Source organism: Magallana gigas, chromosome 6 (genome assembly GCF_963853765.1).
Source record: "Magallana gigas chromosome 6, xbMagGiga1.1, whole genome shotgun sequence".
NCBI classification, from domain to species: Eukaryota; Metazoa; Mollusca; class Bivalvia; order Ostreida; family Ostreidae; genus Magallana; species Magallana gigas.
Genome location: NC_088858.1, coordinates 42311573 through 42328166, shown reverse-complemented (window position 1 = coordinate 42328166; position 16594 = coordinate 42311573). Strand labels below are relative to the sequence as shown.

The 16594-nt window shown below is 33.1% G+C and overlaps 2 protein-coding genes across 3 annotated transcripts; both read right to left on the bottom strand.

The window, feature by feature from the left end:
• Positions 1-491: 491 nt before the first annotated feature.
• LOC105318924 (phytanoyl-CoA dioxygenase domain-containing protein 1) lies at positions 492-4029 on the bottom strand. The gene is made up of 9 exons (XM_034469524.2): positions 3811-4029; positions 3602-3719; positions 3397-3497; positions 2751-2892; positions 2362-2456; positions 1828-1933; positions 1484-1568; positions 1138-1345; positions 492-919 (listed from the first exon to the last, which is right to left on the bottom strand). The coding sequence occupies exons 1-9, from the start codon at positions 3955-3957 to the stop codon at positions 779-781; spliced, it is 1143 nt and encodes a 380-aa protein (XP_034325415.2). The 5' UTR covers positions 3958-4029; the 3' UTR covers positions 492-778.
• Positions 4030-5471: 1442 nt separating this feature from the next.
• On the bottom strand, positions 5472-15631 carry LOC105318925 (1-deoxypentalenic acid 11-beta-hydroxylase). Of its 2 annotated transcripts, none has more exons than XM_011416248.4 (10): positions 15098-15631; positions 10138-10295; positions 9437-9554; positions 9231-9331; positions 8949-9090; positions 8715-8809; positions 8166-8271; positions 7751-7835; positions 7429-7639; positions 5472-6859 (listed from the first exon to the last, which is right to left on the bottom strand). In XM_011416248.4, exons 2-10 carry the CDS (start codon positions 10285-10287, stop codon positions 6722-6724), a joined length of 1146 nt encoding a protein of 381 aa, XP_011414550.3. In that variant the 5' UTR covers positions 10288-10295; positions 15098-15631; the 3' UTR covers positions 5472-6721. The 2 variants fall into 2 exon arrangements, with proteins under 2 accessions (XP_011414550.3, XP_011414551.3); XM_011416249.4 differs by lacking the exon at positions 15098-15631 and adding an exon at positions 13409-13555.
• Positions 15632-16594: the final 963 nt, after the last annotated feature.

Genomic DNA, 16594 nt, shown 5'->3' with positions numbered 1-16594 from the left:
TAATACTAATAAACATGAACTAATTCCCAATCGAATTATTGTAGAAAACATACAAATGAACTTCGGGGTAGTGTTACACTTTTTGATTTTTTGTTAAGGTAAAAAAGTGATCTATTTTTAACTGTCACGTGATACCATGGCTCGGCAGCTTCAAAGATTGATTCGATTCCGAAGTAGAAAAATAATATCTTGGTGAACTCTTCCACTTGGTATTAATATCCAGCGCTGTTTTCATAAAAATAAACTTTATTTAAATTTATCATAATTTTGACGGTCATTAAACTATGAGTTGCCTTAACCTACCCGCGTACAATTAATCTCAAAAACTGTAACTAATATTACAGTATATGGTATTAATAACATTCAAGAATTTTGACATTTGTTGATTCTTAATTGTTGATTTATCTTCTTGATCTTGATTTTCTTCAGAACTGCAATGCTCAATATATAATATGACGAAGAAATCATCCAAGTACAAAAGGGGCTCAGTGTTATTCAGGATCTATTTTACTACATTGTTCAGATATTTTGTATATGACTCCATAAAGCTGATTTTATCATGACTGTCTTTGCTCATGTGATCGATGAGGCAAATGGTCTCTTGTTTTAATTACAATTAATCAATACATCAGCTAAATTAAATGAAAACACTGACTATAACATATATGATTGGAATCAACTGAAACAGTAGCATTGGAATCAAAATGAAATCGTTAGGTTAACATCTTGTCTATAGAGGAGTCGTAAGGGTATAGACGAGTAGCTGACAGTCAGGGATTCAGGCCTTGACTTGTTGACCATGCCATGTACTTTTCACATCATCATCCATTTTTGCAGTATGAGTGTTGTGGTTCACAAGATCCCATTTCTTCATCCATGGTCCCTGAATAGTCGTGTCAAAATCTTTATCTTCGGCATTCTGCAATAGCCAATTGTAAAAAGGGTCATATTTGATCAAAATTATAAAAAATAATCTGTAAGTCATAATTGCATAGAACATATATATACACTCCAAACTACAAAAGCTAGGAATGTAAATGAAATTGTAATTAAACAGGAAGCATCTCTACCTTTATATTATATGTAGTTTAATAATACATAAAAAAATTGACCAAGGCAGTAAAATCATTGACCCACCGGAAGTACATCCAGGTCGTTGACGTACTCCTTCTGTATGTCCCATCGGTTGTCGCCCTCAAAGCTTGACCAGTCAATCTTGTAGCCGGGGTCTCTGGACGTACGGAACAGCAGGTGCTCGCGGATTCCGTAAAATCCGGCAGGTTTTTCTGGCTTCTGCCATCGGAGATCCAGACTCCAACGGATTTGCTTCGATAAATTTGGTAAACTGCAAAATAAATCATTATATTAAATCTCGATCATTTTTCACAAGAGAGTACATATATATTAAAAATATTTCTTAACGCCATTATAGTGCATTTAGTTACTAAATTAGTCAAACTATAGTATACATGTACGTTCCTACCTTCTATGGGGGATCATATTGTTTAGAAGAAGCATTCCTCCATAAGGAACTGGACAGGTAATGATGTCTTTTTCCAAATCTATGCCTAGAGTTTACGATAAAAAACGTGAAGATTTGTTTAAGGAAAAAGGGATGATTCTTTGATTTGTCTTGGGTGATCATTACAGTCACGTGATCAAGTCCAGTTAGTGCAAAGCAACTGTGGTGTTGTTGAACTAATTCACTGTAGACAATTCTTGCCAATGATGTAATCATTTTTTTTAAAAATCGACAACTGACATGTAGTTTTATTACAAAATATACAGAGAAACGTAATCCTTTTATTCTACAACGATAACGCTTACCGAGAGATTTGGCCATCTCTTTCTCCTCCAGCATGACATACCACGTGTTACCATAGCAACATTGATGAGTGGCCACTTTTCCTGTTTTATGACCTCTGTGTGCGACCTACCGGTACAATAAGAATTAAACAATATTTCACCGTGACCTTATTATCATACATATTCATACATATACAAGGCCAATTGATAAGTTAGTTTTATCTACAATATATTCGTCATATCATAGCGATTCAGTATAATTTATTACAAACACACCAATAAACCAATGCATGCACATAGCGAATATAATTGTTATAACGTATGTGTATCATAGCGTACGCTATTATTTTTAACAAATATACTATAATACGCCTATACCCGCACATAGCCAATTTATTTGTTTTTATCATATTCAGCGCGTACGTTAGTATTTATTAACAAATACACCGATTATACATTGTAACTCTATACCTGCACATAGACAATTTTTGTCCATAATAACCACAGCATTAACTATAGTATATATATTACTTATATACACTTATACACCTTTACCTGCATACATCCATTTTGTTGGTCAGTGTCCAGCAGGGGTATCCAGGCCGTGGGTTGGAGTACTGTGTAGGAGTCACGGTCCAAGTAAGCGCTGTCTGAACATAATTATAAACATTTCAAACTACAAAAACTAGGAATGTTTATTGTGGATGCAGAGAGACCATTACAGTTATCTATGAATGTAAGTGTATTTCAACACGTACATGTATATATCTAACTTCAAACGAACTATATAGTAGAACTAGTCCATATCAAACAAAACGTGTAAAATATTTACCACTCATAAATACTTGTAATTAAAGACAAGTTCTCAATTTAATTTGGGTATTATATTTTTCAGAATCTCTAACATCTGATTTTCACATCATAAATGAAATTAGCAAGACGACCTTGGTGCCAAGGGACAGTTGTAGCCTCGTTTTGAGGTGTCTTTGTACGTAGATTCCAGACAGGATGTCCCGCGATATCTGGACCAATCAGCTGCTCCACAACGTTAAGCAAACGGTCATTGGTCCAGAGGTTTTTAAATGCCTAAGATATAAAATTTGCAAAGTTCTTCAGGTGGCTCGATACTAAACTATAGTTTTGGTTTGACTTAAAAAGCTTAGAGTAATTCATACTGGATTGATGTCGAAGACAGTTAGATGGTAGACCCATCTTTATATAATTTTATGTTTTGTATAAAGTGTATTTATGTATATATACAAGTTGAATAAATACACATTGTTTTTTTTTTTCAAAACGTCAAATATTGTTAGAATCCAAAACATGATTTTACGCGGCACGAATTTGGGTTTAAAAAATATGTCACGAGAAGATAATCCGTGATCCGCGTATACGTGTCAGACAGTTCAAGTATATGCAGATAAAACGATTCATGCCATCGATATTACAATACTAAACTCATCTCTGCATATCGCCCTACAAACAATCTTAATATCAAATATTTGATAACCAAACACTATTTGAAGGTCGGTTAAGCTGCTTGAACATTCGTTCATCGATAAGTTTAGGGTAAATGTTGTGTGTTGATACCTGTGGAAGAACTCCATATTTGTGAAGAATTATGTTAGCTCCAGGAAATTCCTCCTCAATCTTTGAGAGACGCTCAAAAAATCCATATTCTTTATACAAATCTGGAAAACCGGGTAACTATAATTAATCATAAAGCTACAAAGATTTGCCTTTAATTTGTCCTATTTTTTCACACTCTACATGGAATTAATGTGTAAATATAGACCTTTGATTTTTCCAGCCCCGTGTAATTTCTGCGCCAGTTGATCCACAAATTTTTCGATCGCCACTCTGCAAGGTTCTAGTTCTTCTTTAGTGAAAAAGTTTTCCACCATAACGTAACCCTAATCATTGTAAAGCATGGTTATATATATATATATATATATATAGTATTAAACAATCTCAAAACAGAAGTAATGAATTCGCAATATTTACATCTTCAAAGAATTTCCGAATCGTTTCGTCCGGCAGCTGTCCTGGTTTCTTTTCCCTGATTTCCGGTCTTGCAGACAAGTTGAAAATTTCCGGATTACATTCTCCAGTATACCCTGGTTGAACTTCTTTGGGTTTATTCGCAGCCATTGTCAAAAAAGCCTCTCAAACGTTGTTCACTCGAAACATTTACTTTATCACTGGCTACGTAGAGGCCAGTGATAAGATCAAGGCCCGAAATGTCAATAAAACATGCATGCAGACAAAACATCCACTAAATAGCGTCTCCATTGTTTTAGGGTAATTTATATATGTGCCTTAATAAGTGTACATTTTGGTAGGAATGAATGAATAGTTTTTAGCTGTTTTGATTGTAAGTACTCTGTAAATTATAATTCAGTCGTTATGTATTCTACGGGATGGACATGACGGTTTCTCCAACATCACGTGAGGTCTTTTTAGATTGTCCCATCAGTTCACGTACATGTAGGTTATCACACATGCGCAGATCCATCATAAATATCAATCGTATAAAGATACATGTACATGTATGTGTACATGTATGAAATGCAGTGCTCCGTGAAATGATTTGTTTAAGGTGGCTCTATACACCCACAGTTTATTCCAATTTTCAATAGAAGACCACAAAACATATACTTATCAAATATTAAAATGATGATAGGGATACTATAGGTATTTTTAAAGAATGTTTTAATGTTTTTTCGTGTTTTTGTAAAATATTTTTTAAAAAGACAGCTATTGACAAATTGAGAGAATTTTTTTCATCATACGATGGATATTTCCTTCGGACACATAAAAAAAATTAACCATTCTAATCATTCAAAAATGTTATTATTGCAATTTTTTTTAGTATTTCCCCAAAACATAATTTTTCATATTTTCTTACTCTGTTAACAAATCATCTGAAAAAGTTGCGTGATGTTATAAGAAAATGAATTTTAATAAATTTGACAGAAAAGATGAAACTCATTGCAAATAAACACAAACAAAATTTTAAATTTTATTTGGTATGAAAGTTCCTGGGGTAAGGGTTATCGTTCCTAAGTCCCAAGGTCCAAACACCTTGGGGACTTTTTCATTTCTGAGTTGTAGAAAATATCCTAATTATAATGTTGGAAAGATAAATACATCTAACTTCATTATATGCCTTTATAAGTGAATATATTTGCTTCAATGCAAAACTAAGTCAAACAAATAAAGGGGAAAATTGACTAGGCTAATAGGATTTATGTATCCCAACCTGAGAGAAATTCAAACCAACCCTCCCATCCCCTTCAGGTGTCGATATTAATGTGCATTAAGGTATATAATAATGGAAATATATTCACCGGTTTAGAATTTTCTTTCACAGTATTCAACCAAAAATACCTTGTAGAAAATTTTGGAAAGTTAAAAAATTTATTGTTTTCAACGGGAATCGAACTCATGACCTACAAGTTTGTAGTGTACCCACTAACCCACTGCGCTACGGTGTAACATAACAATGATGAAACTATTTAAAAAAGTATACTTGATTTTATTATTTATTTCGATAAATAATACCACACAACGTGAAGGTGTCACATACCACACTACTGGTAAGTAATGAATTTTCTAATTATCAAATTAAATCTAATCATTTCACAAATTTTTCAAAAGAGCGGTCCCCATACAATTCGCCTCAGTTTAAATCAGCCAGTACCGGAATTGCATGCTTCCAGATTTACTTTTTTGCGTACTGCGTCATCAAAAAGTGGTGTATAGAGCCACCTTAATTAACAGTATTTTCAGAATAAGATAATTTACACATTGTAAATATTTGGGTTTTGCAATGGAGAAAACTACGGTTTTCAACGTGCAACTGCTTTTCAAAGTGAGAACCCGCTAAAGCTTTTTTAGATTATCTATTTATTTTTTTTCACATGTTGTAAATACATGTATAAATTTAGATTCTTTTTTAAAAATCAATTACACTGTTTATGAAATATCTCCTCAAATACAAAAATTGCTAAATATTATGTACAAATTAATTTCAATCCATTATCTAATGAAATAAAATATAATCATACCTGTTAAATACGCAAGGCAAAATAAAATTGGGGCCCAGCATATTTTGATGATTTTGAAGCTATTCCAAAAGTTTGCTTTTTTTGCAATTTACATGTAGCCGTCTGTCATTTGAATATATGTAACTTGTGTTCCTTTCACTATAAAGACCTGAAATTTAAACACAATTAACACCAGTGTTCAAACTTCAAGGTCATATTAACAGGTCAAAAGATCAAACATGATACCGTCATCTAGAAATGTTATTAATTTTCACCATTTTTTTAGACGATGTGTGGAAAAAAATGTACGGTCAGATTAAAAAAAATAAAACAATAATAGACTTCATTCCAAAAAAAACCAAAATATCAAATTTTCCGAAAGATTAAGCTGATCTGTTTTGTACTACCTTAAATTTAAGTAAGAATATTATCATAGTAAGAATATTATCATAGTAAGCCACATGTATAACTTGACCTAATTGATTTATTTTATGAAAAAAAATTCTGTCATCACTTATTTGACATCGAAAACATGTTTTCAGATAAAAATTTTTTTTAGATATTACACATACAGAGCAATCAACGTTTATTCTCATTTCACAGTAAGATTAACGTTGGCTTTATTTTCAAGAGCTGTTAAAATCAAAATTTACCTATAGATACATTTGTCAGTTAATCTTAATATAATACAATGATAATAATATAGGTTTTCTCTCACAACACAGATTTCGCATAGCCTATGTTTGTCTTAATATGACAAGCAAAATGTCTGTCTTTTACAGACGCCTAATCCTGAGTTTGAGGTAAAGCTCTAGGTACTCTATATCGCTGAAACAAGTGCCTGTGCTGTCTATGGCCACTTGCTCCTAAGCCTTCGTTGGCGCATGCCAGGACAACTGTTTGCCGTCTGTAAGTTTTGCCGTGTGCTGGTTGTGATGAACGAGGTCCCATTTCTTCATCCAGGGACCCTGAATAGTGGTGTCAAAATCGGCGTCTTCTGCATTCTATAAGTGTGTGAGAAAATCGGTAAATTAAAACGTACATATACAGTAAAGCATGAATTATGTCTGATTATTTGAAGAAACCCCCTCTTAATTACTATGGATAATTCACTTTACAGAAAAAAGTTTGTCTGTTTGATTTAATGAATTAGGGATAGCACTTCAGCACGATAATCTCCTTAAGTCAAGATTTAAATTCTCTGTAAAATTTCGTGTTACTTGCAAAAGTAAATACTTCTTTTTTCCGACAAAATATCATGGTAATTTAACTAGAGGTTTATTGTGGACTGGGCTTGGATGGTCTGGACATTTTTAGACTAAATTGAACACACTGACAAAAGTTCTGTGTGAAGATGTAGGAAAATACTAAAATATTTAAATTAAATACATTGGGAATTTTCCTGTACTATAAAATACATGTAGTTTATGACTAAAAAAAATGATACCCAAAATTTTAAGATAGATCTGAATGGTATTTTTGTTGACTATTCAACCTCCTTTCAAGCTATAAAGATTTTAACTTTATCTAAGATGCTTAATGGCTGTGAGGCCGAATCTGCTCAGTATTTTACCGGCAGTACATCCTGTAGATCCTTGACCGAGTCTTTCTGTTTAGACCAGCGGTCATCCCCGTCAAACCCAGTCCAGTCAATCGTGTGATCGGGATCTTTGGAGGTCCGGAAAAGCAGGTGATCCTTCATTCCGTAAAAGCCAGCGGAGTGATCCGGTGTCTGCCATCGAAGGTCCAGACTCCAGCGGATCTGTTTGGACATGTTTGGCAAACTACAATTTCGGTGTTTTAAATGAATCAGTTTTGCTTTTGATGTATATGTTCATTTAATAAAGAGAATAATTATTAATATAAGGTGTAATACTCGTAATCTTTGCGCTTACCTTCGATGGGGAATCATATTATTCAGTAGTAGCATGCCTCCATATGGAACGGGACACGTTACGATGTCCTTGTCCAAGTCAACCTCTTGGGAAAAGAATTGTTCATTATGCATGATATAACTGGGTTTATTTCGAGTGGGTGAATTTTTGCACTTCAATTGAAAAATATGTATATTTCTTTTCTGCGATTATATGTTTTGCAATATCTGAATCGATGACTTTCAGGGTACAATATAATAAACAAAACATCTTTGCAATTGAATATTTTGCGTTTAAGTTGATACTGCGCAAAACTGCATCATGCAGAAAATTTTAGTAGATTTGAAACACGTAGGAAAAATGTTGCTATTTTGAACTATCATGTACACCTATAACTATGTCTTTCACTTAGAGAGACTGACCAGTCGATCGTTACCTAGTGTTTTTGCCATTTCTTCCTCCTCCAACATCACGTACCACGTTTTGCCATAACAACACTGATGGCGCGCCACCTTGCCTGTCTTATGACCTCTGTGGGCGACCTACAATATTACTTATTAGGTTTGTTACTGACTGTTTAAAGAAATTTGTGGGGTCGGTAAAGTCCATAGAAGGCGAGGCGGAGCCGAGCCTTCTATGGACTTTACCGACCCCACAAATTTCTTTAAACAGTCAGTAACAAACCTAATAAGTGTTTTGTTTTGTCGAGGACCTAAAGTTTGATAAGTACACAAACGTTTGTGTAGAAAATCAGTTCAAATAACGTTACGTTCGCCATGTTGCGCTATAAATTTTGACGCTTGCCTTTTAAAGAAATTTGTAAGGCAGCCACGTGACGCGTTTCATCCAATGACGTCGCGACATTCTAGTCCGAGGCAAAACAATATATTATCATATAATCAACCAATACCAAAATTACCAAACAACATTAGAACTTGTAGCTTGTTTTAATCAAAATAGGGTTTTAGTATTCACATGTTTGTACCTGCATACATCCATTATCAGCATTGACGTCTAGAAGAGGAATCCAAGCCGTAGGCTGGAGGACAGTGTACGAGTTCCTGTCTAAATAGGCAGTGTCTGCAAGGATATTACATAAATAAAAGGTTATGTTTACATGTACATAAATTTTGGATTATATTTCTTATTAGCTATAAAGACCTATCTAGTTTTTTCAAAGGTTGTATTTTTTTTTACCATATCATCTTTTTCATTTTACCTTGGTGCCAAGGGACAGTTGTAGCCTCGTTTTGAGGTGTCTTTGTACGTAGATTCCAGACAGGATGCCCCGCGATATCTGGACCAATCAGTTGCTCAACTACGTTTAATAAACGTTCATTTGTCCAAAGATCTTTAAAAGCCTTTGGAAAAAATTAAATGTTTATCTTTATGAGCAAAAGGCTATTTTGGTTATTTAATGCAGTATATACTCAAAACCAACTTTAAAATAAAAATTACTTTAAAAAAATTCAATATTACCCAGAAATCACATGAAATATACCTGGGGCAAAACACCATATTTATGTAAGACTATGTTCGCTCCAGGAAAATCGTTCTCAATCTTCGTCAGTCGTTCGAAAAAGCCGTAACCACTATACAGTTCTGTCCAATAAAACCATTACAAGTTTCATATTTATACTCAATCAAGAACTAGTAAACATAATTCGAAAGTCATTTGTTGTTTTCTTTGAAGCATTCAGATCTTACCATCTATTTTCCCAGCGTTGTAAAGTTTATGAGCAAGCTGGTCGACGAACCTTTCGATTGCTTTTTTACATGGTTCCAATTCTTCTTTGGTAAAGAAATCTTTGACAATCACGTATCCCTTAAATGAATAAAATGGGTGAAAAATAAGATTTTTCCCATATCACTTTAAATTGGTCTGTAGTTATATAATATGTATACATGTTATATATATTGTAATGTGTTCATTGATGTGCTTTCTATTTTAAAAGTTAGTACTTGTACATGTGTATACATATCCGAAAAATGCTTCTTTCTGAAGATGACCATGTAGATCGCCTTTAGGTACTACAGACATTACAAATGTTGAAATTTACAGGAATCTTAAGCTTTACCTCACAAAGCCGAGGCCCCTTTAATTTTCGGTGATATTTAAACACTTAAACAATGTTTCCCGATCCAAAACTTTGACAATCTACATTCATCTTCAAAACATTTTGAAATCTTTTATATAATTTGGTTTGCGAGTACATAATCTCTTAAAAGTAAGATTGTAAGATTGTAAGATTTTCAAATTAAAAGAAAGACATCATGCATCAAGTAATACATGTATATCAGAATATTGCTTCAAATAATGTACACGTGCTTTTCGCAGAATCTTATTGGTGTTTAAGAATAAGCGTAATTTAAAAAAAAATAATTTCAAAACGAAAAATTATATTTACATCTTCGAAAAACTGTTTTATCATGTGTTCCGGCAGCTGACCAGGTTTTTTTTCTGTAACTTTTGGCCTCGCTTTCAGGTTGAAGATATCTGGGTGTCGTTCATTGGTCAATCCTGGAAGTACATCCGTGGATGATTCAGCGGTCGTCATCTTGTTTTCTTAAAAAAAAAAAGGAAATTCAAAGTTCACTGAAGAGTCATCCTAAACAATGAATCCAATAATAGGTCACATATACTGGGTCCCTTTGGATCTGTTTGTCCCTTACCTTATCACATTAGATAAGTTATCGCAGAGTGAAGGGTGTCAAGAGCAATTTTGTCTTGATTTGTTGGCCAAATGATATCAAAAAGGTGATACTGGTTTGTAGAATGTATATTAAAGAGTAAGTCAACGCTTTATAGTTTCTCAAATTCTATATATCAAACATGAATATTGAGGAATTTTATATATTAACTGTTTTGCTATACTTGAATACATATAAATCTAAGACTATAATTAAAAACATTGAAGATAGGGTTAAACAATTTTTAAAAAGTATAATGATAAATATACTCAAGTTGAAACGGAAGGTTAAGTTATTTTTGCAGGTATATATATTTAACGTAAACGAAAAGATTTGATTTTAGATATTTTGGCTGTAAATAATACCGATGATCTCCATCTAAATGTGAGCTAAATGTGAAAATATTTGTATAAAGCATTACTACGCGTACAAATTATAGCATTGGAGTTCTTGAGAAGATTCCAAAACATTTTCCCTTCATATATCTATGTTAATTTTGAACCTCTTTAATGGCTCCATAATGGCCTTAGGATAACAGATGAGCAATTTAGAATCTTACTTTTCATTCTACACTATCGGAAGATGCTTGCATAGTAATATTACAAGAAGATTTTAAAACATTTTACCTACTATAATATATTTCTATGTTGAACTTTTAACCTTTATATATATATATATATATATATATATATATATATATATATATATATATATATATATATATATATATATATATATATATATATATATATATATAGGCATTTCTGATGCAGTGATTCTTGATTTGATTTTTTAAGACACACAACTTATTTTCAAATTTTTACGATTATTTACCCTTAGAAAAGGGTTAGATCCTTAATTTTAACAATGTCGAATCCCCTCTCATTAGAACGATAGGTACTACATTTGGTTGTTCTAGAGAAGATGTCTTGATTTTTAATCGTAAAAAGTTTAAAGATATACTCTGTCCCAAGATAACCTCGATTCACATTTTTGTTAATTGCCCGATGTTATAAACACCCCAGGGTTAAAACGACGTTCATTCAAAAGTATGAAAAATTTCCAAGATTTCTCTCTTGAAACGCTCTCTCTAGCTTATCAGGTTTCAATACACGGCTAAAATTTGTGGTGTCTACGGGGATTTTGTATTGCAGCAGACCCGGGTGAAAACATTAAAAAGTTGTGCGAGGTATTCCGAGGGAGTTCCGAATGGTGAAAAGATGTAAACATTTCCCATTATAAATCTCCGTTAGAAATCGGTTTTCGTTCCAGTGAAAAATGATAATGTGTCAATGAAATTATCTTGGAAATTGTTCCTTATATCTTTTTCAATGCTTCTTTCACAGGTATGTGTACATTTATTAAAAATCGACCAAACGTGCAGCATAAATATCTTGGCACAAACTTTAGACGGACAGAAGGATAACGGGCAACAGATATTCAGAAAAGCTCGCTTGAACCTTCGGTTCAGGTGAGCTAAAAATTAAACAAGAGGCCAATGGGCCACATTGCACACCCCAATATTTGTTAATTTTTTTAGTTTAGTTTAGTTTTTAAATATTTTCCCAATATTTCAAAGTAAAACACTGAACCTCTCTTTGGGCCCTGAATTTAGAATTTACATTATTTGAGATTGCTTGCATAGAAATGTCACAAATTGTAGCATTGTACTTCTTGAGAAGAAAATTTTTAAACATTATCGATATATATTTCTATGATAAACTTTGATCCCTCTTGGGGGTTCCAGTATCAGTGTGGGGGTCACGATTTTGACAATTTAAAATCTACATTATATTAGGATGCGTCCATAGTAATCTCACAAATTGTAGCAATGTAGTTCTTGAGAAGAAAATTTTTAAACATTATTCCTATATATTTCTATGATAAATATTGAGACCTCTTGGGGCTCTAGTATTAGTCTGGGGTTCATGATCTCAAAATTTAGAATTTACATTATTTGATGATGCTTGCATTGTAATCTCACAAATTGTAGCATTGTACTTCTTGAGAAGAAAATTTTTAAACATTTTCTCTATATATTTTTATGTCAAAAGTGTTTAACTTCTCTTGGGGGCCCCAGTATGAGTGCGGGGGTCACGATTTTAACAATTTAAAATCTACATTATATAAGGATGCTTGTATAGTAATCTAAAAAATAATAGCAATGTAGTTCTTGACAAGAAGATTTGTAAACATTTTCCGTATGTATTTCTATGTCAAACTTTGAGCCCCTCTTGCGGCCCTAGTATTAATCTGAATGTCAGTTTTCACAACTTATAATCTACATTATATAAGGATGCTTGAATAGTAATCTCACAAATTGTAGCATTACAGTTCTTCAATGGAGAGGAGATTTTTAAACATTTTCCCTATATATTTTTATGTCAAAAGTTTGAACTCCTCTTGGGGCCCCAAGTATTAGTCCGGGGGTCACAGTTTTAACAATTTAAAATCTTCACTCTTTATACAAGCTTTGGTGTAAATATTGGCATTTCAATAATCCACAAAGTAATTTAATGATACAGTAATACATGTACCATACGCAAACTGGTTTATGTAAACAAATTTTTACATCTTTTACAACAAAAATGAAAAATTACTCTAAAATTAATAAGTGACTACGGGTAGGACCTTTTCTAAAAGGGGAAAGCCGGACCTTAAATGTTCCGGCCGGAAATTTTACGGGGTGGATCTTAAATTATACGACACCGGACACTGCGTAATCGATTAGCAATATAATAAGATGGGTTACAGATAAATGACAATAGAGTAGCTTGTCGATGGTATATACAATGCATTGTCTGTTATCATAACAGTGCTTAGCGACTCAAAAATCATACTTGGTTTTCAAAACTGAAGTTAAAAGTACACGTCTTAAGCGTGTAATTATGCATACTGAAAATGCCGACACAGCTAGCGGAGCTAACATATGGTTATCATCTATATATACATGCATATATTAAAATTTGTCAACGACAGTAGCTTTACCTTCGTTCGATCCTCACTTTTTAAGAACAGATAACGACTGTCGGTGCTTTTAAACACAACAAAGTCCACCCCGTGTCAACTTCGAGGTCACGCCGCGATCCGAATGGCGGTGTCATCAACGACCAGAGGCCATGTGCTTGTTTACAGGTCAAATCATCGTACCGTATGTAATAATGTATTGGCTATTTCGATCCACTCCTAAATTGACTTCGGTTTAATCCCACTTATTTCTTATTCTCATCTAGCCAAAATTGTGATTTTCATACCTGAGGGTCACCTACGTACAGTCTGTTTTAGACTTAAATGGTATTACCTGTCAGGTATAATTTTATCATAACACAACATGTGAATGAATAAGTAAAAAATTAATTTTTTTTTAAAACATGTATTTTGCATTAATTTTCCCTTGTGTCTGACATTAAAATACTAGTATTTAATTTTTTTAAATCATTGGGAAAAAAATAAAGAATAGCAGAATTATTTTTAAAAATGAGAGATAGCTAGGACAACCCCTTTCTTACTATATACAACATTTTTGGTTCAGTTCTTTGGGATTTTAAACAAGAGGCCCATGGTCCACATCACTCACTTGAGCAACTATTAATAGACATAATAAAATCAGCTTTGTGGATTCATATACAAAATATCTGAACAATATCATGTAATAGATCATGTACAAAAAAATTCCCTGCAAATTCTTATGGCTTGAGTAAACTCAAATTTTCATTAGAAAATTGACCATGAATTACAATGATACACTTGAAATAAAATAGTGTTTGCGATGTACTTTAAATAAATTAAAGTATCTAATTTGTAAAAATTAATTTAATGATAGAATTTAAACAAGAAGGTCATGGGCTACATCATCATCTGAGTTACAAATCTCAAGTAATGTTTCATCCCTTTCTTCATTGTACGTCTACCTCGTATATAAAAGGAGAAACGTTTAAAAGATATAACACTTCTAAAATTCGGTACATGTATAATTTAGAATGCTTGCATAGAAATATCACAAATTATGGCTTCGTAGATATTTTTTAGTACGAAACGTTGCACTCTTCACTGGATCCGGATGTCACAGATTTAACATTCGATCTATGGATATCAGGAGGATTGCATGGTAATATCACAAATTATTGGGAAGAATTTTTAACGGTTTTCTCATTGATATTCATATTATATTGAACTTCAATTTCACTCCTAATTTCTAATGTCCTTATTTTCATACCAATCTTTTACATACTCCCAAAAAAATTGGGGGGGGGGGGACTTCATGATAATGAAATTTTTTATATGTAAATTTCAAAAAATTAGTTGCTGCGAGAACCCCCCCCCCCCCCCCCCCCCCCGTTGGTACGTGCCTGCATTTTCCAATAGGAGCGTGTTAGAAAATACTTTAAAAACATTATAACGGCGCCCCATCAAAATAATAATTTAGAAACAGTCTGCCTTACGTACATTAGGAATATACCGAGACATTACTGAGGAGCAGTATTACCTATTTCAAAACATGAACCAAGCATGAAACAAACTTACACCATTTTGTGTGTGTGTGGGGGGGGGGGGGGGGGGGGCTGCAGTCTGGTATGCTTCCCGCAATTTCGTTCACAAACGGAATTATGGAAAAGTTACCAGACTGGTCCACAATAGAAGCAGTTTTACGTGTTACAGAATAAAACAATAACTTACTATATATATTTGAAACTATACGTCCTCCAAAACACCACCGGAAAAGCCAAACAAAATGATTGTTCAGAACAATTTAAGCTTGCATTTGGTGTTCGTGATATATTTGCTGTCTCGGGCGACATTCTACGGAAGAGTGTAAGTGCTTTAAAGAACAAAATCTTGCCATTTGCTGAAAATCAAGGAATCGCAATTATTAAGTCCGTAACATTGATGATAGAATTTACTATGCATATATATATGCCAACGTCACTCTGGCAGGGATCCTTTTTAGGATACTGGTTAACAATAAGGCGTGATTTGTACCCTGAATCGTACAACTTAGGTTAAACATAGGTAATCATAGAATAAAAAGCTCACCGAGACGAGGCATCACCTTCGTGAGTCCACCTTTATCATCTTATATGAAAATCACTGTTAATGATCTTACATATATTTGACACTGTTGTGTAGTTTGACACAATATCTTAAATCATATGATACAAAATTGTATGATATTCATAATATATGTAAATCATACGATATTGATTCAGTGTTTATCAGAACTCTACTATAAAATACAATATTGCATCCTATAAAATATTGTGTCATATGATATAGCATATGATACTTGCACTATAAGGCCAAAAAAAATTAATGATTTGTTTCTCAGGCACCGCCGCATTAAATTTTTTTAACGTTATTTTTCCGGATTTTTCATATCTTATCAATATCGGTTTTCTCTATTATAAAATCAATGTAAACAAAACGCTCAGAATAAAGGCTTGTCTCTGTCAGTAAAAAACGTTATTTTATCTGACACATCTACCCAGTGACCAACCTAGGGGGCTACTTGGGCTAAATGCAAGTTTATGTAAATATAAGTACTCGCTTTGTGGTCGGTAACTTCGCCAGAATTTCCTCGGAAAGAGAGGTTGAAGTTGCCCTGTATTCTGAGTTTATGATTGTGAAAGTTAACCCCAAAAGCAAGAAAATGATAATCATCTAATTCAAAAGACATTTTCATAGCCTAAGTTAAATCCTGTTGTGATTAATAACTAGCGACTGTCTTATTTTTAGAGGTTATTGTTAAAATACGGTTGATGCATTCTCATACTGTGCACTGAAAATTACAACCGATGTTTACAACTTTAGTTGCTGATATAACAATTAGTTGGTAACTTGTAATTAGTTAATAACTCTGCCAAGTTCGTGCTAAAATAATCATAAAACCGTTTGTCTTCAGTTATCTTTAAAATAAAACTGATCCAACTATATATGACGGTTGTAATTGGGTCAAAGGGTTGGACTAATACCTCCAAAATACACTGAAACACATAGACTGATTTCATTTGTCATTTAGCCAACACAATTACGAAACATTTCATCTACAAAATGTATGAATACTGTACCTAATAAATTAAATTTTAAAAAGTGGATAAGATTTTAAATTTTTTAGAAGTTTTTTAATTTTTAATTGGCTTGCTTTTAATCCAATTCAAATTAAGGTTGAATCTGTAT